Genomic DNA, 16,677 nt, shown 5'->3' with positions numbered 1-16,677 from the left:
TGTTACGGGCACAGCTGAAGGTCTCCACGGCCCTCCACCTTTGACCGCAGGTGACTTCATTAAACTCAATGACTTCACCGGAAGTCAAGTTACCTGTGGTCAGAGGTGGTGAGCCATGGGCATCTCCAACTGTGCCCGCAAGTTACCTGAGTAACGTCACCGCTGATCATACGGCTCATTCAGTCTCTGCCTTAAGTCCACAGCAGGCAGTCATGTTTCATGATTGTGTTTTGTTTTTTTTTTTCATTTCAAACTAGTTTCTCCCGCGCGCTCTGTGTCTCCCGCGCGCTCTGTGTCTCCCGCGCGCTCTGTGTCTCCCGCGCGCTCTGTGTCTCCCGCGCGCTCTGTGTCTCCCGCGCGCTCTGTGTCTCCCGCGCGCTCTGTGTCTCCCGCGCGCTCTGTGTCTCCCGCGCGCTCTGTGTCTCCCGCGCGCTCTGTGTCTCCCGCGCGCTCTGTGTCTCCCGCGCGCTCTGTGTCTCCCGCGCGCTCTGTGTCTCCCGCGCGCTCTGTGTCTCCCGCGCGCTCTGTGTCTCCCGCGCGCTCTGTGTCTCCCGCGCGCTCTGTGTCTCCCGCGCGCTCTGTGTCTCCGGCGCGCTCTGTGTCTCCGGCGCGCTCTGTGTCTCCCGCGCGCTCTGTGTATCAGGCTTCGTTATTACAATGTAATCCTCTGATTGACAGGTCAGTTATGACAGATCTCTACTACCTCAGTCAGACCGATGGTGCAGGCGACTGGCGAGAAAGAGAGGCCAAAGACTTGACGGACCTCGTGCAGCGGCGGATCACCCATGTCCAGGTAACGGTTCTTCCCTTTTCTGTATACAGTGTAATTGCTTGGGTTGGAGGGTCTCAATGTTTCCCCAATTTTGGGCCATTTTCTTTCTTGCCTGGGTCCTGTTACTGTAATATCCAGGAGGGGTGCAAACCCATCAGTGGTGCCACCTGTGCCCAAGAGATAAAGGGGGCGCACGTGCACCTCCAAAGCAGCAAGCAACTTTGCAGACACATTAGTGCCCATATACAGTTCTTGCTCAGGGGCTCATGTCTTTCTTTACCCCTAATTCTTCATACAGGTGAATATTTCGATAACTTGCCACCTGGGACAGGAATTGACCAAAAAAAAAAGAATAATTTAAAAAAAAAAACGTTCGGTACTACGCAATTATTTCTCTTTTCTAAAGTCCAAGGAAATAATCTGCCTGAGAAATTAGGTTTTTGATCCCCTTTCCGAAGTAACAAAAAAATAAAACTCGGCCTCCTTTTTTTTTCCCAGGCAGCTCGTGTTACAGGTGATTGACGGCCTCACATTATTTCTGTGTCATTAATATTAGTTGGATTCATGCCTCCCGGCGTGAAAATTGCAGTAAAGTTTTTAACATGGCCGCGTCCACTGCTAACCACCTCTCCACATCATTGAAGTAGAGGAAACGTAAATTTAGCTCATTACTACTTGTCACTTTTTTTTTTTTTAGATTTATAAATTTAAAGAGGACCTGTCACCAGTTCACAAGTGGCTCAGATTCTGCGATTTTACTCCTGCTGCTCCCCTGACTATTCTGCACATTTCTTATTTAAAATCTGCCATATAATTCCAAGATATGTGGCTTTTTTCGTTAGTACAACTTTGTGTTTTTAATAAGGGGGTGGGGCATAGAAAGTAATTATGCAGAGTCGCCAAAAGACACGCCCCTGTGGAACTTGAGCCACACCTCCTTGTAATGACCATAAAAATTGAAGTAAATAAATCCCCTATCTCCACACATAATCATTACTGCCTGAAAAGAAATAGTAGTTTCCTAAAGTCCCCTCTCTGGGCCATCCTTAAAGGGAATTTGTCAGCAGGTTTTTGCTACTTCATTTCAGAGCAGCATGATGTGGGCAACGAGGCCCCGAGTTCAGTGATATATCACTTAGATTAGTGGATGCAGCCATTCTGACTCCGTGAAAGATATGAGATGTAGCGGAGCTCTGGGAGTTGCCCCCGCCTACACCAGGGTTTCAGTGAAAATTTCCATAGACAGAAGCTACTAATCACTGAGGGGTGCTAGGAGAGAAACATCGGACTGCACTTGGGTGTTATCAGAGTGCAGTGCGATATATGCACAGGCTGACAATGGAGGAGATAGGGAGATTAACCCCTCCCTATCCTCTGCAACACCCGCCCTCTACTCTGCAGCTGTGATCCGATTGCAAAATTGGGTCACAGTCGCATGACACTCAGCTCACGCTCACAGCAGAGCCTGAGCTGGGGGTCATTATTATATCACATCTGTTGCTCTCACATCGGATGCCATACGATAATGTGACTTCAGCCTTAGGGGTACTTCTCACATAGCGAGATCACTGCTGAGTCACAGATTTTGTGACGCAGCAGTGACCTCATCAGCGATCTCGCTGTGTGTGACACTGAGCAGCGATCTGGCCCCTGCTGTGAAATCTCTGATCGTTACACACAGTGCTGGTTCATTTTTTGCTGGTTGGTCTCCCGCTGTGCAGCACACATTGGCGTGTTTGATGGCGGGAGACCAACGAGCACCGACTCTGTGTAAGCAGCGTACACTGGTAACCAGGGTTAATATCGGGCAACTAAGCAAAGCGCTTTGCTTGATTACCTGATATTTACCCTGGTTACCAGCGTACACCGCTTAGCGCTGGCTCCCTGCACACGTAGCAAGGGTAAATATCAGGTAACTAAGCAAAGCGCTTTACTTAGCAACCAGTTGTGTATCCTAGCTACGTATACAGGGAGCCAGCGTGGGCATCCTGTATGCGGTGTATGCTGGTAACCAGGGTAAATATTGGGTAACCAAGCAAAGCGCTTTTCTTAGTTACCCGATATTTACCCTGGTTACCAACCGCAGCATTGTTACAGGAGTCGCTGGTGGCTGGTCGCTACTGAGATCTGCCTGATTGACAGCTCACCAACAACCATGTAGCGATGCACCAACGATCCCTGCCAGGTCGGATCGCTGGTGGGATCGTTGGTGCATTGCTACGTGTGACTTCAGCCTAACTCATGCACTGCTGAGACCCACTAATGATAAAGATAAGAGGCTTAAGCTAACATTGCAGGTAAAAAAAAAAAAAAAGACTGAGATAACAGACACAGGGCTGAAGTTTTTGTTTTCCCCTCACCCATGACAGCACCACGTGATTATAAGGGTGCTGTCATGGGTTCTGGAAAAACCGGCTACCGGTAAGTAACCGAGGTGTTTTTAACACTTGCAGCATGCTGTCTTCAGGTTACATTGCAGAGATCTGCTTACAGTCCCTTTAAGGAAATCTAGTGGGAACCATTAGGTTAAAGCAGATCTGGTGGATCTAGCCCATCTATGTTGTGTGGTAGAGATATTATATTTCCCCCTCTCAAGGGGGGGTGCCCGCATTACACATCCGCTTTAAACACTCATCAACCATTTTCTTAAACTAGTTTTCACCATCTTTATACATGGCAATTGTCAGTATTTGTAAAAACGAGCACTTTTGCAATTTACTGCTTATTAAAATTTGCAGCGGTTCTTAACACTTTTTTTTTTCTTTTGTTTACAGCCTGTTGCCTAGGAGACCGACTACTGCTGTGTAGCTTGTAAGCACTGTGCTACAGCTGCCTGGATTATGGGGTAACCGTGCACTCCAAAGATCCTGGCCAGCTTCAAAAGGGTACTTACAAAATCAATACAAAACAGCTTGTAAGCACTGTGAATGTTCTGTGTATAGCAGCTGTGGTCTGTCTCCAAGGCAACAGGCAGTAAACAAACATGTCAATAACAAGAATGGCTTAACATTTAAAAAAGCAGTAAACAGCAAAATTTCTTGTATTTACAAACTGCAAGTATCCAACAATACCGATTATTATGAAGATTTAATACATTATTTATTTTAAAGACGAGCCCCCATTTGAAGCGAAACGTGCGGCGTCCTGAATCGCACGGCATCGCTTTCCTTTCTGATTTCCATTGCGGTAAATATTTGTAACCCTACAATTTTCTTTATCTTGAGAGCGGACCCTCGGCAGGAGCCCGCCGCCATTAGCCATCTTAGTGCTCTTATTTGCAATGCTGCTGGTACATTTTCCCAGTTGGACTCATATCAAGGGTTTCATGCATATGTAAGCACACCGTGCAGTGTTATGCATGCAGTGTGCGCCGCACAAGGTCACCTTGGTATCTAGTTAAAAGAGAGATACAGCTAACGAACTAAACCAAGATGAAACTTTTACTTTAGTCCCCGTCTCCTTTTTTTTTGTGTTTAGAATATGTTTAGCTTTTGTGTGTTAATGAGTGGGCATATCAATGCTGCACAAGTCACTGGCATTGTCAGGGACAGCGATTTTAAAGGTTCGCCCAAGTTTTAGCAGAACATTTCCTTTATAGTTCTCTACAATGACAGTAAGTAATGTGAGCACAACAATCTCACAACTGTCAGGACAGAACGACCACCACAGTGCAGGGCAAATTCTCTCCCGGAAGTACCGCGCCCACAGGCAGCTGCATCAGTCCCTTGCCCAACCCTTCACAAAACGCAGCAGCATCCTCCAACTTCCTTCCTTTGTGCCAGTGGCTACACCCATCCTCCACCCTCCCCCGACAGCGGCATTCTCCAACTTCTGCCACCCTCCCCCGACAGCGGCATTCTCCAACTTCTGCCATCCTCCCCCGACAGCGGCATCCTCCAACTTTCCTCCCATCCTCCCCTGACAGCGGCATCCTCCAACTTTCCTCCCATCCTCACCTCACAGCGGCATCCTCCAACTTTCCTCCCATCCTCACCTCACAGCGGCATCCTCCAACTTTCCTCCCGTCCTCACCTCACAGCGGCATCCTCCAACTTTCCTCCCGTCCTCACCTCACAGCGGCATCCTCCAACTTTCCTCCCGTCCTCACCTCACAGCGGCATCCTCCAACTTTCCTCCCGTCCTCACCTCACAGCGGCATCCTCCAACTTTCCTCCCATCCTCACCTCACAGCGGCATCCTCCAACTTTCCTCCCGTCCTCACCTCACAGCGGCATCCTCCAACTTTCCTCCCGTCCTCACCTCACAGCGGCATCCTCCAACTTTCCTCCCGTCGTCCCCTGACAGCAGCATCCTCCAACTTTCCTCCCATCCTCACCTCACAGTGGCATTTTCCAACTTCTCTCCCGTCCTCCACTGGCTGTGTCATCCTCCAACTTCCCTCCTGTCCTCTGCTGGCATTTCTCAACTTCCCTCCCATCCTCTCATGTCATCCTCCAACTTCTATGCCGTCCTCCACTGGCTTCAGCATCCTCCAACTTCCCTCCTGTCCTCTGCTGGCTTTTGCATCCTCCAGTTTCCTCCTGTCCTCCGCTGACAGCAGCATTCTCAAAGTTCTCTCCCGCGCTCCACGGACAGTGGCATCCTTCAACTTCTAGTCTGCCCTCCTCTGTCTGCGGCATTTTTTTTTACTCCCATCCTCCGCTGCCTGTGGCATTTTCCAACTTCCCCCCAGTCTCTGCTGGCTGTGCCATTTTCCAACTTCCCTCCCGGTCTCCGCTGGCTGTGCCATTTTCCAACTCCCCCCCCCCCCCCCCGGTCTCCGCTGGCTGTGCCATTTTCCAACTTCCCCCCCCCCGGTCTCCGCTGGCTGTGCCATTTTCCAACTTCCCTCCCGGTCTCCGCTGGCTGTGCCATTTTCCAACTTCCCTCCCGGTCTCCGCTGGCTGTGCCATTTTCCAACTTCCCTCACGGTCTCCGCTGGCTGTGCCATTTTCCAACTTCCCTCACGGTCTCCGCTGGCTGTGCCATTTTCCAACTTCCCTCCCGGTCTCCGCTGGCTGTGCCATTTTCCAACTTCCCCCCCGGTCTCCGCTGGCTGTGCCATTTTCCAACTTCCCTCCCGGTCTCCGCTGGCTGTGCCATTTTCCAACTTCCCTCCCGGTTTCCGCTGGCTGTGCCATTTTCCAACTTCCCTCCCGGTCTCCGCTGGCTGTGCCATTTTCCAACTTCCCTCTCGTCATCCTCCAACTTCCCAACCTTTCCCCCATAGGAAGTAAAATGCTTTAACACCAAATTACTCTTCCTGACTCAGAAGAACCTTTTGCACAATTATACCCTTGTTGGACTTGGGAGTGAAAGAGAAGGGTGAGCTATCATCCTCCATTGTCATGCGCGATTCTCGGGGTGAAGGTCCTGTGTCCAGCACATGTCCTTTAAGTCCTTCACACCATCATTCCCAGAAATTGCACTGTAATGCATGGCTGGTATTAGGGCAGTTTCTACTTGGGATTTCTGATTACCTCCTAGTCTTCTTCTACCCCTACTCTATCTGCAATCACCAATCCATCCTCCCCAGGAGCACAGATGAAGAGTGAGAATGCTCCAGATCTTCATTAGGGAGGTCTCCCGGCCTTCAGAGCATCTTTTTTGCTTATTACAGCAGAGCGGTTGTACTGTGATTCCAGTAAAAAGCAGCAGGTTTACTGAGAATTGCTGTCATTTTGTGCCTCGAACAAGTGAAGGGATGTGGAACCGCATGTGACAGTGTCAACACGTTTCGGAGTGTATACTCCTGAAGGAGAATCCACTGCGAAACGCGTTTAATAAATCGCTTTCCCTTTTTGAAATGGCATTGTGGTTTTAACCCTTCTCATTCCATTTTCTGGGGCTGCTGAAGCCATTAGGATCAGGTCACCCACTTCTCAGATAAGGCCCTATTGTGCTTGTCTATTCTATCTATATATATATATATATATATATATATATATATATATATATATATATATATATATATCTCACTAAACAGATGCGACTTGTTTCGCCTTGGCACAAACTTATAAATAGCAATAACCTTTTCATATTATTAAGTAGTCTTCATTTATTGTGTACGGTCACCTCCCAAATAATTAACATGGTTAATTAAACACAGGTAATGAACAGTCATGGGAGAGGTGGAAGCCATCCATCATTAAATATAGATGCAGATTACCATAAATACATATATTATATACTTAATCATTTCATATTAAATATTGTTTTCTTCACGAGTTTTATTTATGTCACATAAAAAAGATATGTCCATATTTGTTAAAATTAAAACAATCCCATTGTTTGGTTCCTAATTTCGTCTATAAGTTAATATGAGAATCAGTGATGTGGCACTGGTAACATTAAAGGGGGTACTCCCATCTGCAAGCTCCTAGCCCAATATGTAGGTGTAATAATAATATTATAAAATACCTTCAATTATAAATGTACTATAGTTCTGAGATAGCCATGTCTACTACCTCATGTGCATGGCATTGCTGTAGCTGAGGTAGCTATAGTTACGACCACTCATAGCAAGTTATTTGGTCGGAACTATGAGTACCTCAGGTACAGCAATGCCCTGCACATGATGGCTATGAACTATGGGTACCTCGGGTTCGGCAATGCCCTGCACATGAGGTAAGAGACATGACTATGAACTATGGATACCTCAGCTACAGCAATGCTCTACACATGAGGTAAGAAACATGACTATGAACTATGGGTACCTCAGGTTCAGCAATGCTCTACACATGAGGTAAGAAACATGGCTATGAACTATGGGTACCTCAGGTTCAGCAATGCCCTGCACATGAGGTAAGAGACATGGCTATGAACTATGGGTACCTCAGGTACAGCAATGCTCTACACATGAGGTAAGAAACATGGCTATGAACTATAGGTACCTCAGGTTCAGCAATGCCCTCCACATGAGGTAAGAAACATGGCTATGAACTATAGGTACCTCAGGTTCAGCAATGCCCTCCACATGAGGTAAGAGACATGGCTATGAACTATGGGTACCTCGGCTTCAGCAATGCCCTGCACATGGGGAAAGAGACATGACTATGAACTATGGATACCTCAGGTTCAGCAATGCCCTCCACATGAGGTAAGAAACATGTTTATGAACTATATGGGTACCTCAGGTACAGCAATGCCCTGCACATGAGGTAAGAAACATGGCTATGAACTATATGGATACCTCAGATACAGCAATGCTGTACACATAAGGTAAAAAACATGGCTATGAACTATGGGTACCTCAGGTACAACAATGCCCTGCATATGAGGTAAGAGACATGGCTATGAACTATGGGTACCTCAGGTACAACAATGCCCTGCATATGAGGTAAGAGACATGGCTATGAACTATGGGTACCTCAGGTACAACAATGCCCTGCATATGAGGTAAGAGACATGGCTATATCAGGAGGATTATACTACATTTTTAATATGTATACAAGTCACGAATAAGAGGGATTTTGTCAGATTGACTCGCAGTTTTCCAACCTACAAAATAATAAAACATTAAGGGTATTAAAGGGAACCTGTCAGGTCCTGTATGCACCAGAACCACGAGCAGTTCTGGGTGTATATTGCTAATCCCTGCCTAACCGTCCTGTATACACTAGCATCGATAAAGAGATCTGTAGAAAAGGTATTTCTAAAGCTCTTTTATCATATGCTAATGAGCGAGGGGACTAGTCATAAGGGCATTAGTTCCCTTGGCTAGTTGGCCCCCTTAGTATGTAAACATGCCCCTGTGGGCGTCCTAACATGCTAATGAATACACAGTGGGAGAGACAGTCAAGCTCCCGACGCTGGATAATCTGCTCAGTGCGCGTGATCAGAAGTCTTTGACTTGCAGTCATGGGCACTATGAAGCCAGGTGCACGCATCCCGGCTTCAAACTGGTGTAGTGTGCATGACCAGAAGTCTGGAGACGTTCTGATTATGCACACTGAGCCGAAAACCAGCAGTGTCAGAGAGGTGAGAACAACCATTCTCTGACGCTGCGCTTTGGGTGTGCTAACATGCTAAGGGGGCCGACTAGCCAAGGAAACTAACGCCCTTGTGACTAGTCCCTGCGCTCATTAGCATATCATAAAGGATCTTTAGAAATACATTCTTTAAAGATCTCTTTATCTAAAACATTGGAGTATCGGTCTGTATTGTTCTTATATTTAGGACGAGCACCATTGAAATTTGAGTGCCACCTAGAACTTGATGTATTCTACCCCAATTACGGTGATAATTTTGCTTTTTTTTTACGTTTTCCGAGCTGTGATTTTTTTTTTTCTGTGGTCTTAAGGTAAATGATAAGGCACGCATTGTGCTATCCCCATGGGCTATGCTAAGCTCCGTGATATCAGCACCGGGATGGTTTTTGTCCCAAGGTTCACGTTACCTGATTTATTCATGAGACTCTACAAGTAGGATCGTATATTGCCGTAAGGAATATTCAATGACAACTGATAGCAGAGGTAGAGTAATGTGTATTTCCATCACGTATATGATTATGTAACACCGAAAGAAAGGCCACACTTACTAGACATGGATAAAACACCGACCGGTTCTGCAGGATGCAAACAAGCCCCAGTGGAGGTGGCACAAGTCCAAAATACTGATGAACCACCACTCCATATGGACACACTGCACATTACACCGCCATAATATGAAGTCTATCCAGCTTGTGCTCTTTCGACAAGAGTTTGGAGGTGTCTGTGTCCCTTCATCCTGAAGAGCATTTGTGAGATCAGACATGGATGTTGGAGGCAAAGACCAGGCTCACAAACTTTGTTCTTGTTCATCCTAAAGGTGTTGTGTGGGGTGTGAGTGGCCGGTCATGTTCTTCTATGGACCTTCGGTCATTGGGAACTGAAAAGGGCCTTCCCCAAACTGTTCCCATGAAGTTGTAAGATACAACCATCTACAATGTCTTATATCCTTAGGTATTCTCGCAGATGTCGGTGGAGAGAAGGATGTGGCATCTCCGATTTTGGACTGCCAATAGATAAACCACCGGCGAAGTCTGGCAACTGCTCTCGTAGCGAACACAACAGTGTTTGGTGGAGCCAGGGCTCCTGTGTATGGAATAGTTGCTATTTATTGGTTGGGACCCTTAAAATACTGGGGGGCCATGGACTTGTACCCTTCTCTTAAAGGGCTTGAGCTCTCGAAATAGGTACAACTTTGTGATAAAAATCTCACACCAAAAGTTAGCCACTGTCCCCGATGCCTCATCCAATAGGGGCTGAAAAACAGAATTTTCCATGGTGATTACTGACTTTTTGCTTTTATGTAGAATTTTTATGTTATACATATATTTTTTTCACATAGAACCCAAAGGATTGCAGCAAAGCAAAGAAACTAGTGTGCAACATTAACAAAGGCTGCGGTTACGGATGCCAACTTCACCACGTGGTCTACTGCTTCATGATTGCCTTCGGCACGCAGAGGACGCTCATACTGGAGTCGCAGAGTTGGAGATACGCCACCAGTGGATGGGAGACTGTCTTTAAGCCAGTCAGCGAAACGTGTACGGATAGGTCTGGAACGACCACAGGACACTGGTCAGGTCAGTCTGTTGCTCCTATAGGTGACGCTCGGCTCCCCGTGATCTCCGCAGGAGACCATGTTTGTTGAGCCAGCGCTGCATTGATGTGTTCATAATGTGGAACGCTGCTCCTGACCCCATGTGTTGTCATAGATGTAATGTAGTATGGCTGCATCTGTCATCTGGCATAAGACTCTCTCATCTGGCCACTGACCTTTATTTTCCCAGTCCTCTGACACATGTCGGAGACGACGCTGTGAAATTCATGGAGTGTGATGCTCATGTCCTTGAAACGATTTACTCATTAACACCCATCTCTGAATCCGCCGAGCGCGGCCCCGCTTGACTTGCGTTGCGTATAATCTCTTGTGAGCCGTAGATTTGCAGATAGATCAACCGGAAAGTTTGCATTTGGGAAATGTGGTCCACCTCCTTCTCGGCTCCTCTCGCCAATTTAGCCTCTTTTGGTTGTTGCATACCAATAGCTTTTGCACCATAACTGGACATTCCATAATAGACGCTACAAAAAAACAAAAACACAGGAGTCTATGTACTGGGGAAGATGGGGGCACTATCCCCTCCTTGGTAGCAAACTTTGGGGCATTGCTAAAGGATAGGTAATAATGAGGGCCAAGTAGAGTTAAGGCAAATCGATTGTGAGCACCCGCTCCATCGGTAATCAGTGGTCACCAGACAAGAGCCGAAAACCTCCCCATACTTTACTGCATTCGCCGGCCGGCTAATCAAGAGAAGAGGCATGGATTTTGGGAGAGGTTCTTGAGTCTCCTCTCCAGCGACCACAGATTAGTCGATGGATACCATGCTATGAAACCATTTGCCAAAATTCTAGTGCCGAACTTTGGTGCTGTCCTAAAACTTTAACAACACTTTATGCTTTGGTGCTGAGACCCTATTGTTATCTTCAAAACAACAACTTTTTGTTGCGCTCATCTCTTGTCTCCGGTCTGCTCACCTTTGCTGTTCTTGTTTTAGCGACCAGTCGGGATCTCACCAATGCAAACTTCTGACTTGTGGAGTGACTGTGTTCCAGGTTTACTCTCTGACCACTAGTTCTCTCCTGGCAATCTGCCCGTGCCGGGTCCTGCTCCACCATACTGTGCGAGGACGACGCACACCCAGCTCTGCACAGAACAGCTCTAGACGTTACTGCGCACAGGCCCTGCAGTCACTTCCCACATATTAATGAGGCAGAACCCTCCAGGCAGTGTCGTCGTGCGTGTGTGCACTTGTTAGCAGTGAGTTTATTACTGAAGTTTTCTTCATTTAGATGATCTTTGTAGTGTCGGCGTTTTTACTAGGGGATATTTACTGGTGATCGGTTCTGGGATCCTGTTTAGAATAATCCCTTTGTTAATACGGTCCCTAGTTATGATCATGGGGGGTCTCTGGGATATACCGTACATAAATGTCTTATTAGGGCTAATGCTTATTAGCGTAAGGTTCAAAGATCTCACCAGTTTCACCAACTTCTTTTGTGTAGGGTGGGATAATCCTGCCTGATGGCACCTCTCAATATGGCAAACACTTTAGTGATGAGCTGCTTTTTTTTTTTCTTCATTTTCGTTCTTTTTCATTCATGTTCGTTCTTTTTCTTTCTTTTTTCTTTCTTGCTTTTTTTTCTGTATTTCCCTCTCCCGCCTTCCCCTCTGCCGCCTTCCCCTCTGCCGCCTTCCCCTCTGCCGCCTTCCCCTCTGCCGCCTTCCCCTCTGCCGCCTTCCCCTCTGCCGCCTTCCCCTCTGCCGCCTTCCCCTCTGCCGCCTTCCCCTCTGCCGCCTTCTCCCTCTGCCGCCTTCCCCTCTGCCGCCTTCCCCTCTGCCGCCTTCTCCCTCTGCCGCCTTCTCCCTCTGCCGCCTTCTCCCTCTGCCGCCTTCTCCCTCTGCCGCCTTCTCCCTCTGCCGCCTTCTCCCTCTGCCGCCTTCTCCCTCTGCCGCCTTCTCCCTCTGCCGCCTTCTCCCTCTGCCGCCTTCTCCCTCTGCCGCCTTCTCCCTCTGCCGCCTTCTCCCTCTGCCGCCTTCTCCCTCTGCCGCCTTCTCCCTCTGCCGCCTTCTCCCTCTGCCGCCTTCTCCCTCTGCCGCCTTCTCCCTCTGCCGCCTTCTCCCTCTGCCGCCTTCTCCCTCTGCCGCCTTCTCCCTCTGCCGCCTTCTCCCTCTGCCGCCTTCCCCCACTGCCGCCTTCTCCCTGTGCCGCCTTCCCCCACTGCCGCCTTCTCCCTCTGCCGCCTTCCCCTCTGCCGCTATTCCCCTCTGCCTCCTTCCCCCTTTGCCTCCTTCCCCCTTTGCCTCCTTCTCCTCTCCCTCTGCCTCCTTCTCCCTCTGCCGCCTTCCCCTCTGCCGCCTTCCCCCACTGCCGCCTTCTCCCTGTGCCACCTTCCCCCACTGCCGCCTTCCCCCTCCCTTTTTCTTTTAGTGTCTGTCTTTCTTTCTTTCTTTTGCTCTCAGGTAAGTCACCACCAGAGGACGCATTTTTTATTTCATATTGATCTGGCAGTACTATACTTTTTATCTACTTTCCAAGTGCCATAAAGACATCCAGTTATCTTTCCCTTCCTAAAATGAAGTTCCAGTACTTGGTTTGTACTCATTCATGGCAATCCGTGTCATTGGCAGTGCCACACCAGATCCTGCCATTAACTGGATTGCGCCCTCCTACGGAGCGTAATGGAGGTTGGCTGCCTCTCCAATGAAGTGCACGTTAAAGGCCTATGTACCAGGACTTGCTCTGGTGAATGCTATAAGTGAATACGCACAGCAGTGTTCTCTACCAAAAGAGGATGTATTAAGTCACCACTGCGCACTGTGCAGCATGTGGCATCCTTCTCTAGATTTTATCATTTAAACAGAATGCCACCTCTAATGGCCACTGCTTAACAGTTTCCAAAACGGTTTTCCTTTTCCTTCTTTTTCAAATTTATTCCCCTCAATAATAGACTATTTTCCGTTTAACCAACTGGGCGTATACATTTTTGATGTTGGCCAATCAAAACATGGCCACGCCTGCACAGAACCTCTGTAGTACACACCCAGTTCGTTGAAGGGTAAATTTGCACCATTATTACAGAGTGGGCACAGAAGAAAAAAAGATCCAGTGTGTCAGGGAGTAGGCAGATCCGCAGTGCCAGTATGACCATAGCTGCCGGATGTAGACCACTACCGATCATTCCTAGGCAATATACCATAACATTATATGCTGGGTATGGTCCCTTAACAGGTTAAATAAGTTTTGCTGTCCAATCTCCACAACCTAAGTTACTGTTTGCCTTGATATTCGCGGCACGTTTGTTGCTCACTTGGGAGTGGATCCAATTGCTAAGTGAGGTCTAAAGAAAAAGCTTCTCTTGTTGGATCCAATCACAGTTATGACAGGACCGTCGGTACGTGAGTCCTGATTTAGATGCAGTTTTACCGCGTACTCCGTCTGTACGGGATAAATTCTTCATTGCCATTTATCAAATTGGTTCTTTTAATTAAGCAATTATATAAGAGGACATCATCAAGCAAATGTCTTAAGACAAATACCTGGGACACCTGAAGAAGCCAAATGATGGAGATATATACAGCACTGAACTATCTGTTATACAGTGAATATCCACTACATTTAAAATGTGCTCCTGATGAGACCAATACCGTATTTCAGGGTTGGTCACTTTTGGCCACCAAGTCTAAAGTGTCCAGGTTCTCTTTTTGTATTATTCTCGCTGCTCCTCTGAGTTTTCTGGTTTTTGTATTTTTAAAATCCGCCATACGGTTCCAGAGATATGGCCTTTTTTTATTTTGTGGTCTTTACTGAGACACGCCCCTGAGGATCCTTTGAGTCACACCCCCACAGAACTTGGAAATTAGCATTTAACAAAATTAATTCATATCTCTGGAACCGTGTGGTGGATTTTGAAAGTACTAAAAACAAAATACTCGAGGGATCAACTGAAAATAAAAAAAACAGAAACTGGCTACATTTTAATGGAACATTATTGGCATTAATAGAACATCTATAATAATCTATACAATTTTTTTGTTGCTCATTAAAATTAAAGGATACCTTTCCAGCAGATATCTAGATCTATGCTGGTCCCAGTGCTAGTGATAGCCACATCGAACGGACAGTTGATCATCCGTTTTCGAGATTACCAAACTGATGTATATGGCCATATTTTTTGCAATGGAAACCCACCGGATCCTTTTCAAGTTTGCGGGAAAAAGGGATAAGGCTAGTGACAAAGCAGACCATCAAATACACCATCGATTTTGCAAAAAAAAGCCTTCCTTCACTAGTTACTCATTTTTTAGAGCATTTAGTTGACGGATGTGTTAGGACATTTTCCCTGGTTTATGTGGAGCCGAATGTGTTGTTTCTCTTGCGGCAGTATGTGTCCTTCATAGTAAGTAGTGTGATTAGCGGATGTACATTACTGCTGCATAAAATCATTGCAGAGTAATTGCAGTGAAATAGCTCAGACTTGTTGCTTCATTACTCCGCTCCAGATCTTATCACCCGGCTTCTCTCGGCTTCTCTCGCTCGCTCTTCACAGCACAATGAATTGTGGTAAATAAAATGGTAATCTGTCCGATATTAATCAGGGTGGCCATTATACCTCGCACGTGTGAAGAGATTGGGTCTCCCGAAACTGCTGCTCCCATCCCATGATACAATATTAGTGCAGTAGAGACTACACCTCTGTAATTTCTATAGTATTTAACTCTTCGTTGGCATGTATAATACACTGCCTTTTGTTTTTGATATATGCAGAGTGGATCTACAGGAGGGAAAGGTGCATCATTGTCCATTATACATACGTACGCAGCTATAAATGCACATTAAAGGGCTTCTTCCAGTTTTGGAAAGCCCCGGTTTCTGGGGTGAACTCTTCTCTGGTACTGTTCACACTATAAAAGCTGCTGCATTTTAGTGTTTCCGCTCTACAAACAAGTTTACCTGTTTTCCACAGCTGTCTTTGGCTATCCATTTGTTCCATCACTCAGTCTCTGCTGCTGCTCCTGGTGTCAATGTCTGCAGCACTAATATCAAGTCAACAGCGCTGCTGTCATAATTCACTAAGTCTGCTCTATGCAGAGCCATTGTATCCTAGGTGTATTCTTGTCTGTATTCTCTGGGTTCAGGCTTGGTGGGAGGGGCCTACTCGGTCGTGCCTCGTTCTGGGTGATCGATCTGCCTTATCTTGGAGCTGTTTCACCCAAAACGCCACCGGTAATAGTTCCTGCTCTGCAGTGTACGCTTCTAGTTTTCGTGAGTTGTTCTCCTCTCGTCCCATTACATTGCATCCCATTCCCTGACATCCATCCCTCCCGTATTGTCTGTACTCCCTGTCTCCCTAACCCTTGATTAGTTTTGTGACTCTGGCCCCACTCTCTTTTCTGTACCTTTTGTGTCCTCTCGGCTTCCAACCCTGGCTTGTTCCCTGACCACGGCTTGTTCTCAGACCACGGCACTGCTCCCCTTCTGTACCTGACACTACTTCCTGACTTATGACCTCGGCTTCTCTTGCTCCTCTGTACTGACGTGACCTCCCAGCTTCTGACATTCAGCTTGATCAACTTCTCTGCAGACCGTCCCTGCCTTCGTACCTAGTGGGCAAGTGCCTCACTACACCAAGGAACTTAACACCATTCCAGTGTACCTGCGCCCCCTGGTGGTGAGAGTTACAGCTGCAACCAATCAGTGAGCTCCGCTGCTCTGTTCACGTTGACAACATGATCTACTCAGATCGTTTGTTGGTTGCAGCACTGTTGATGCACCTTCAGCAGTGCAGAAAAGAACAGGCACTAGGAACAACAGAAGTGCAAGTCAAGTACAATATCTACTTGTTTTAAAAGAAAAAAAAGAATGGATAGCCACTGACAGCAATGTTTGTAGAAGGCAGCTCACTCTGATGCAGCAGCTTTTATAGTGTGAACAGCACCAGAGAAGAGTTCATTATATTTACAGTAGGTGATTTAGTTGCATATTTAAGGCAAAATAAATGCAGATTAGGCCATAGTCTTGCGAGAGACTCGCGCAAGTCTCATTTCAAATCACCCGGCACGACCGCACACTCTCCAGACAGGAGCATCTCCGCTGCATAGAAATACATGCAACCAACCCGCTCCTGTCAGGAGAGTGTTTGGCCGTGCCGGGTGATGCGATGCGGGACTTGGGCAAGTCTTTTGCAAGTGTGACAATGGCCGTATAAAAATTAATTTGCAGCGTTGATTGCCAGCAGTGTGAACTGGGGTGGTAAAATCCAATATACAGTACATGATAACTGACCACAAAGTCTACTTAATACTCAAAAACATATGGGTAACTAAGTTGGTCTTTAAAAGGTTTTGGGTGATGTCACTGG

The 16,677-nt window shown here is 47.0% G+C and overlaps 1 protein-coding gene across 1 annotated transcript in view; it reads left to right on the top strand.

Moving 5' to 3' along the window:
• The window catches only part of FUT8 (fucosyltransferase 8), a 251,645-nt gene that overhangs the window by 185,653 nt on the left and 49,315 nt on the right, over positions 1-16,677 (top strand). The window contains exons 6-7 of the mRNA XM_075330812.1: positions 679-793; positions 10,103-10,340. Coding sequence (XP_075186927.1) covers positions 679-793; positions 10,103-10,340 — 353 coding nt within the window. The remainder of the gene's footprint in view (positions 1-678; positions 794-10,102; positions 10,341-16,677) is intronic.

The sequence above is a fragment of the Anomaloglossus baeobatrachus genome, chromosome 12 (assembly GCF_048569485.1).
Source record: "Anomaloglossus baeobatrachus isolate aAnoBae1 chromosome 12, aAnoBae1.hap1, whole genome shotgun sequence".
NCBI lineage: Eukaryota > Metazoa > Chordata > Amphibia > Anura > Aromobatidae > Anomaloglossus > Anomaloglossus baeobatrachus.
The sequence above is the reverse complement of the archived record's forward strand: the minus strand, read 5'-3'. Positions and strand labels throughout refer to the sequence as shown.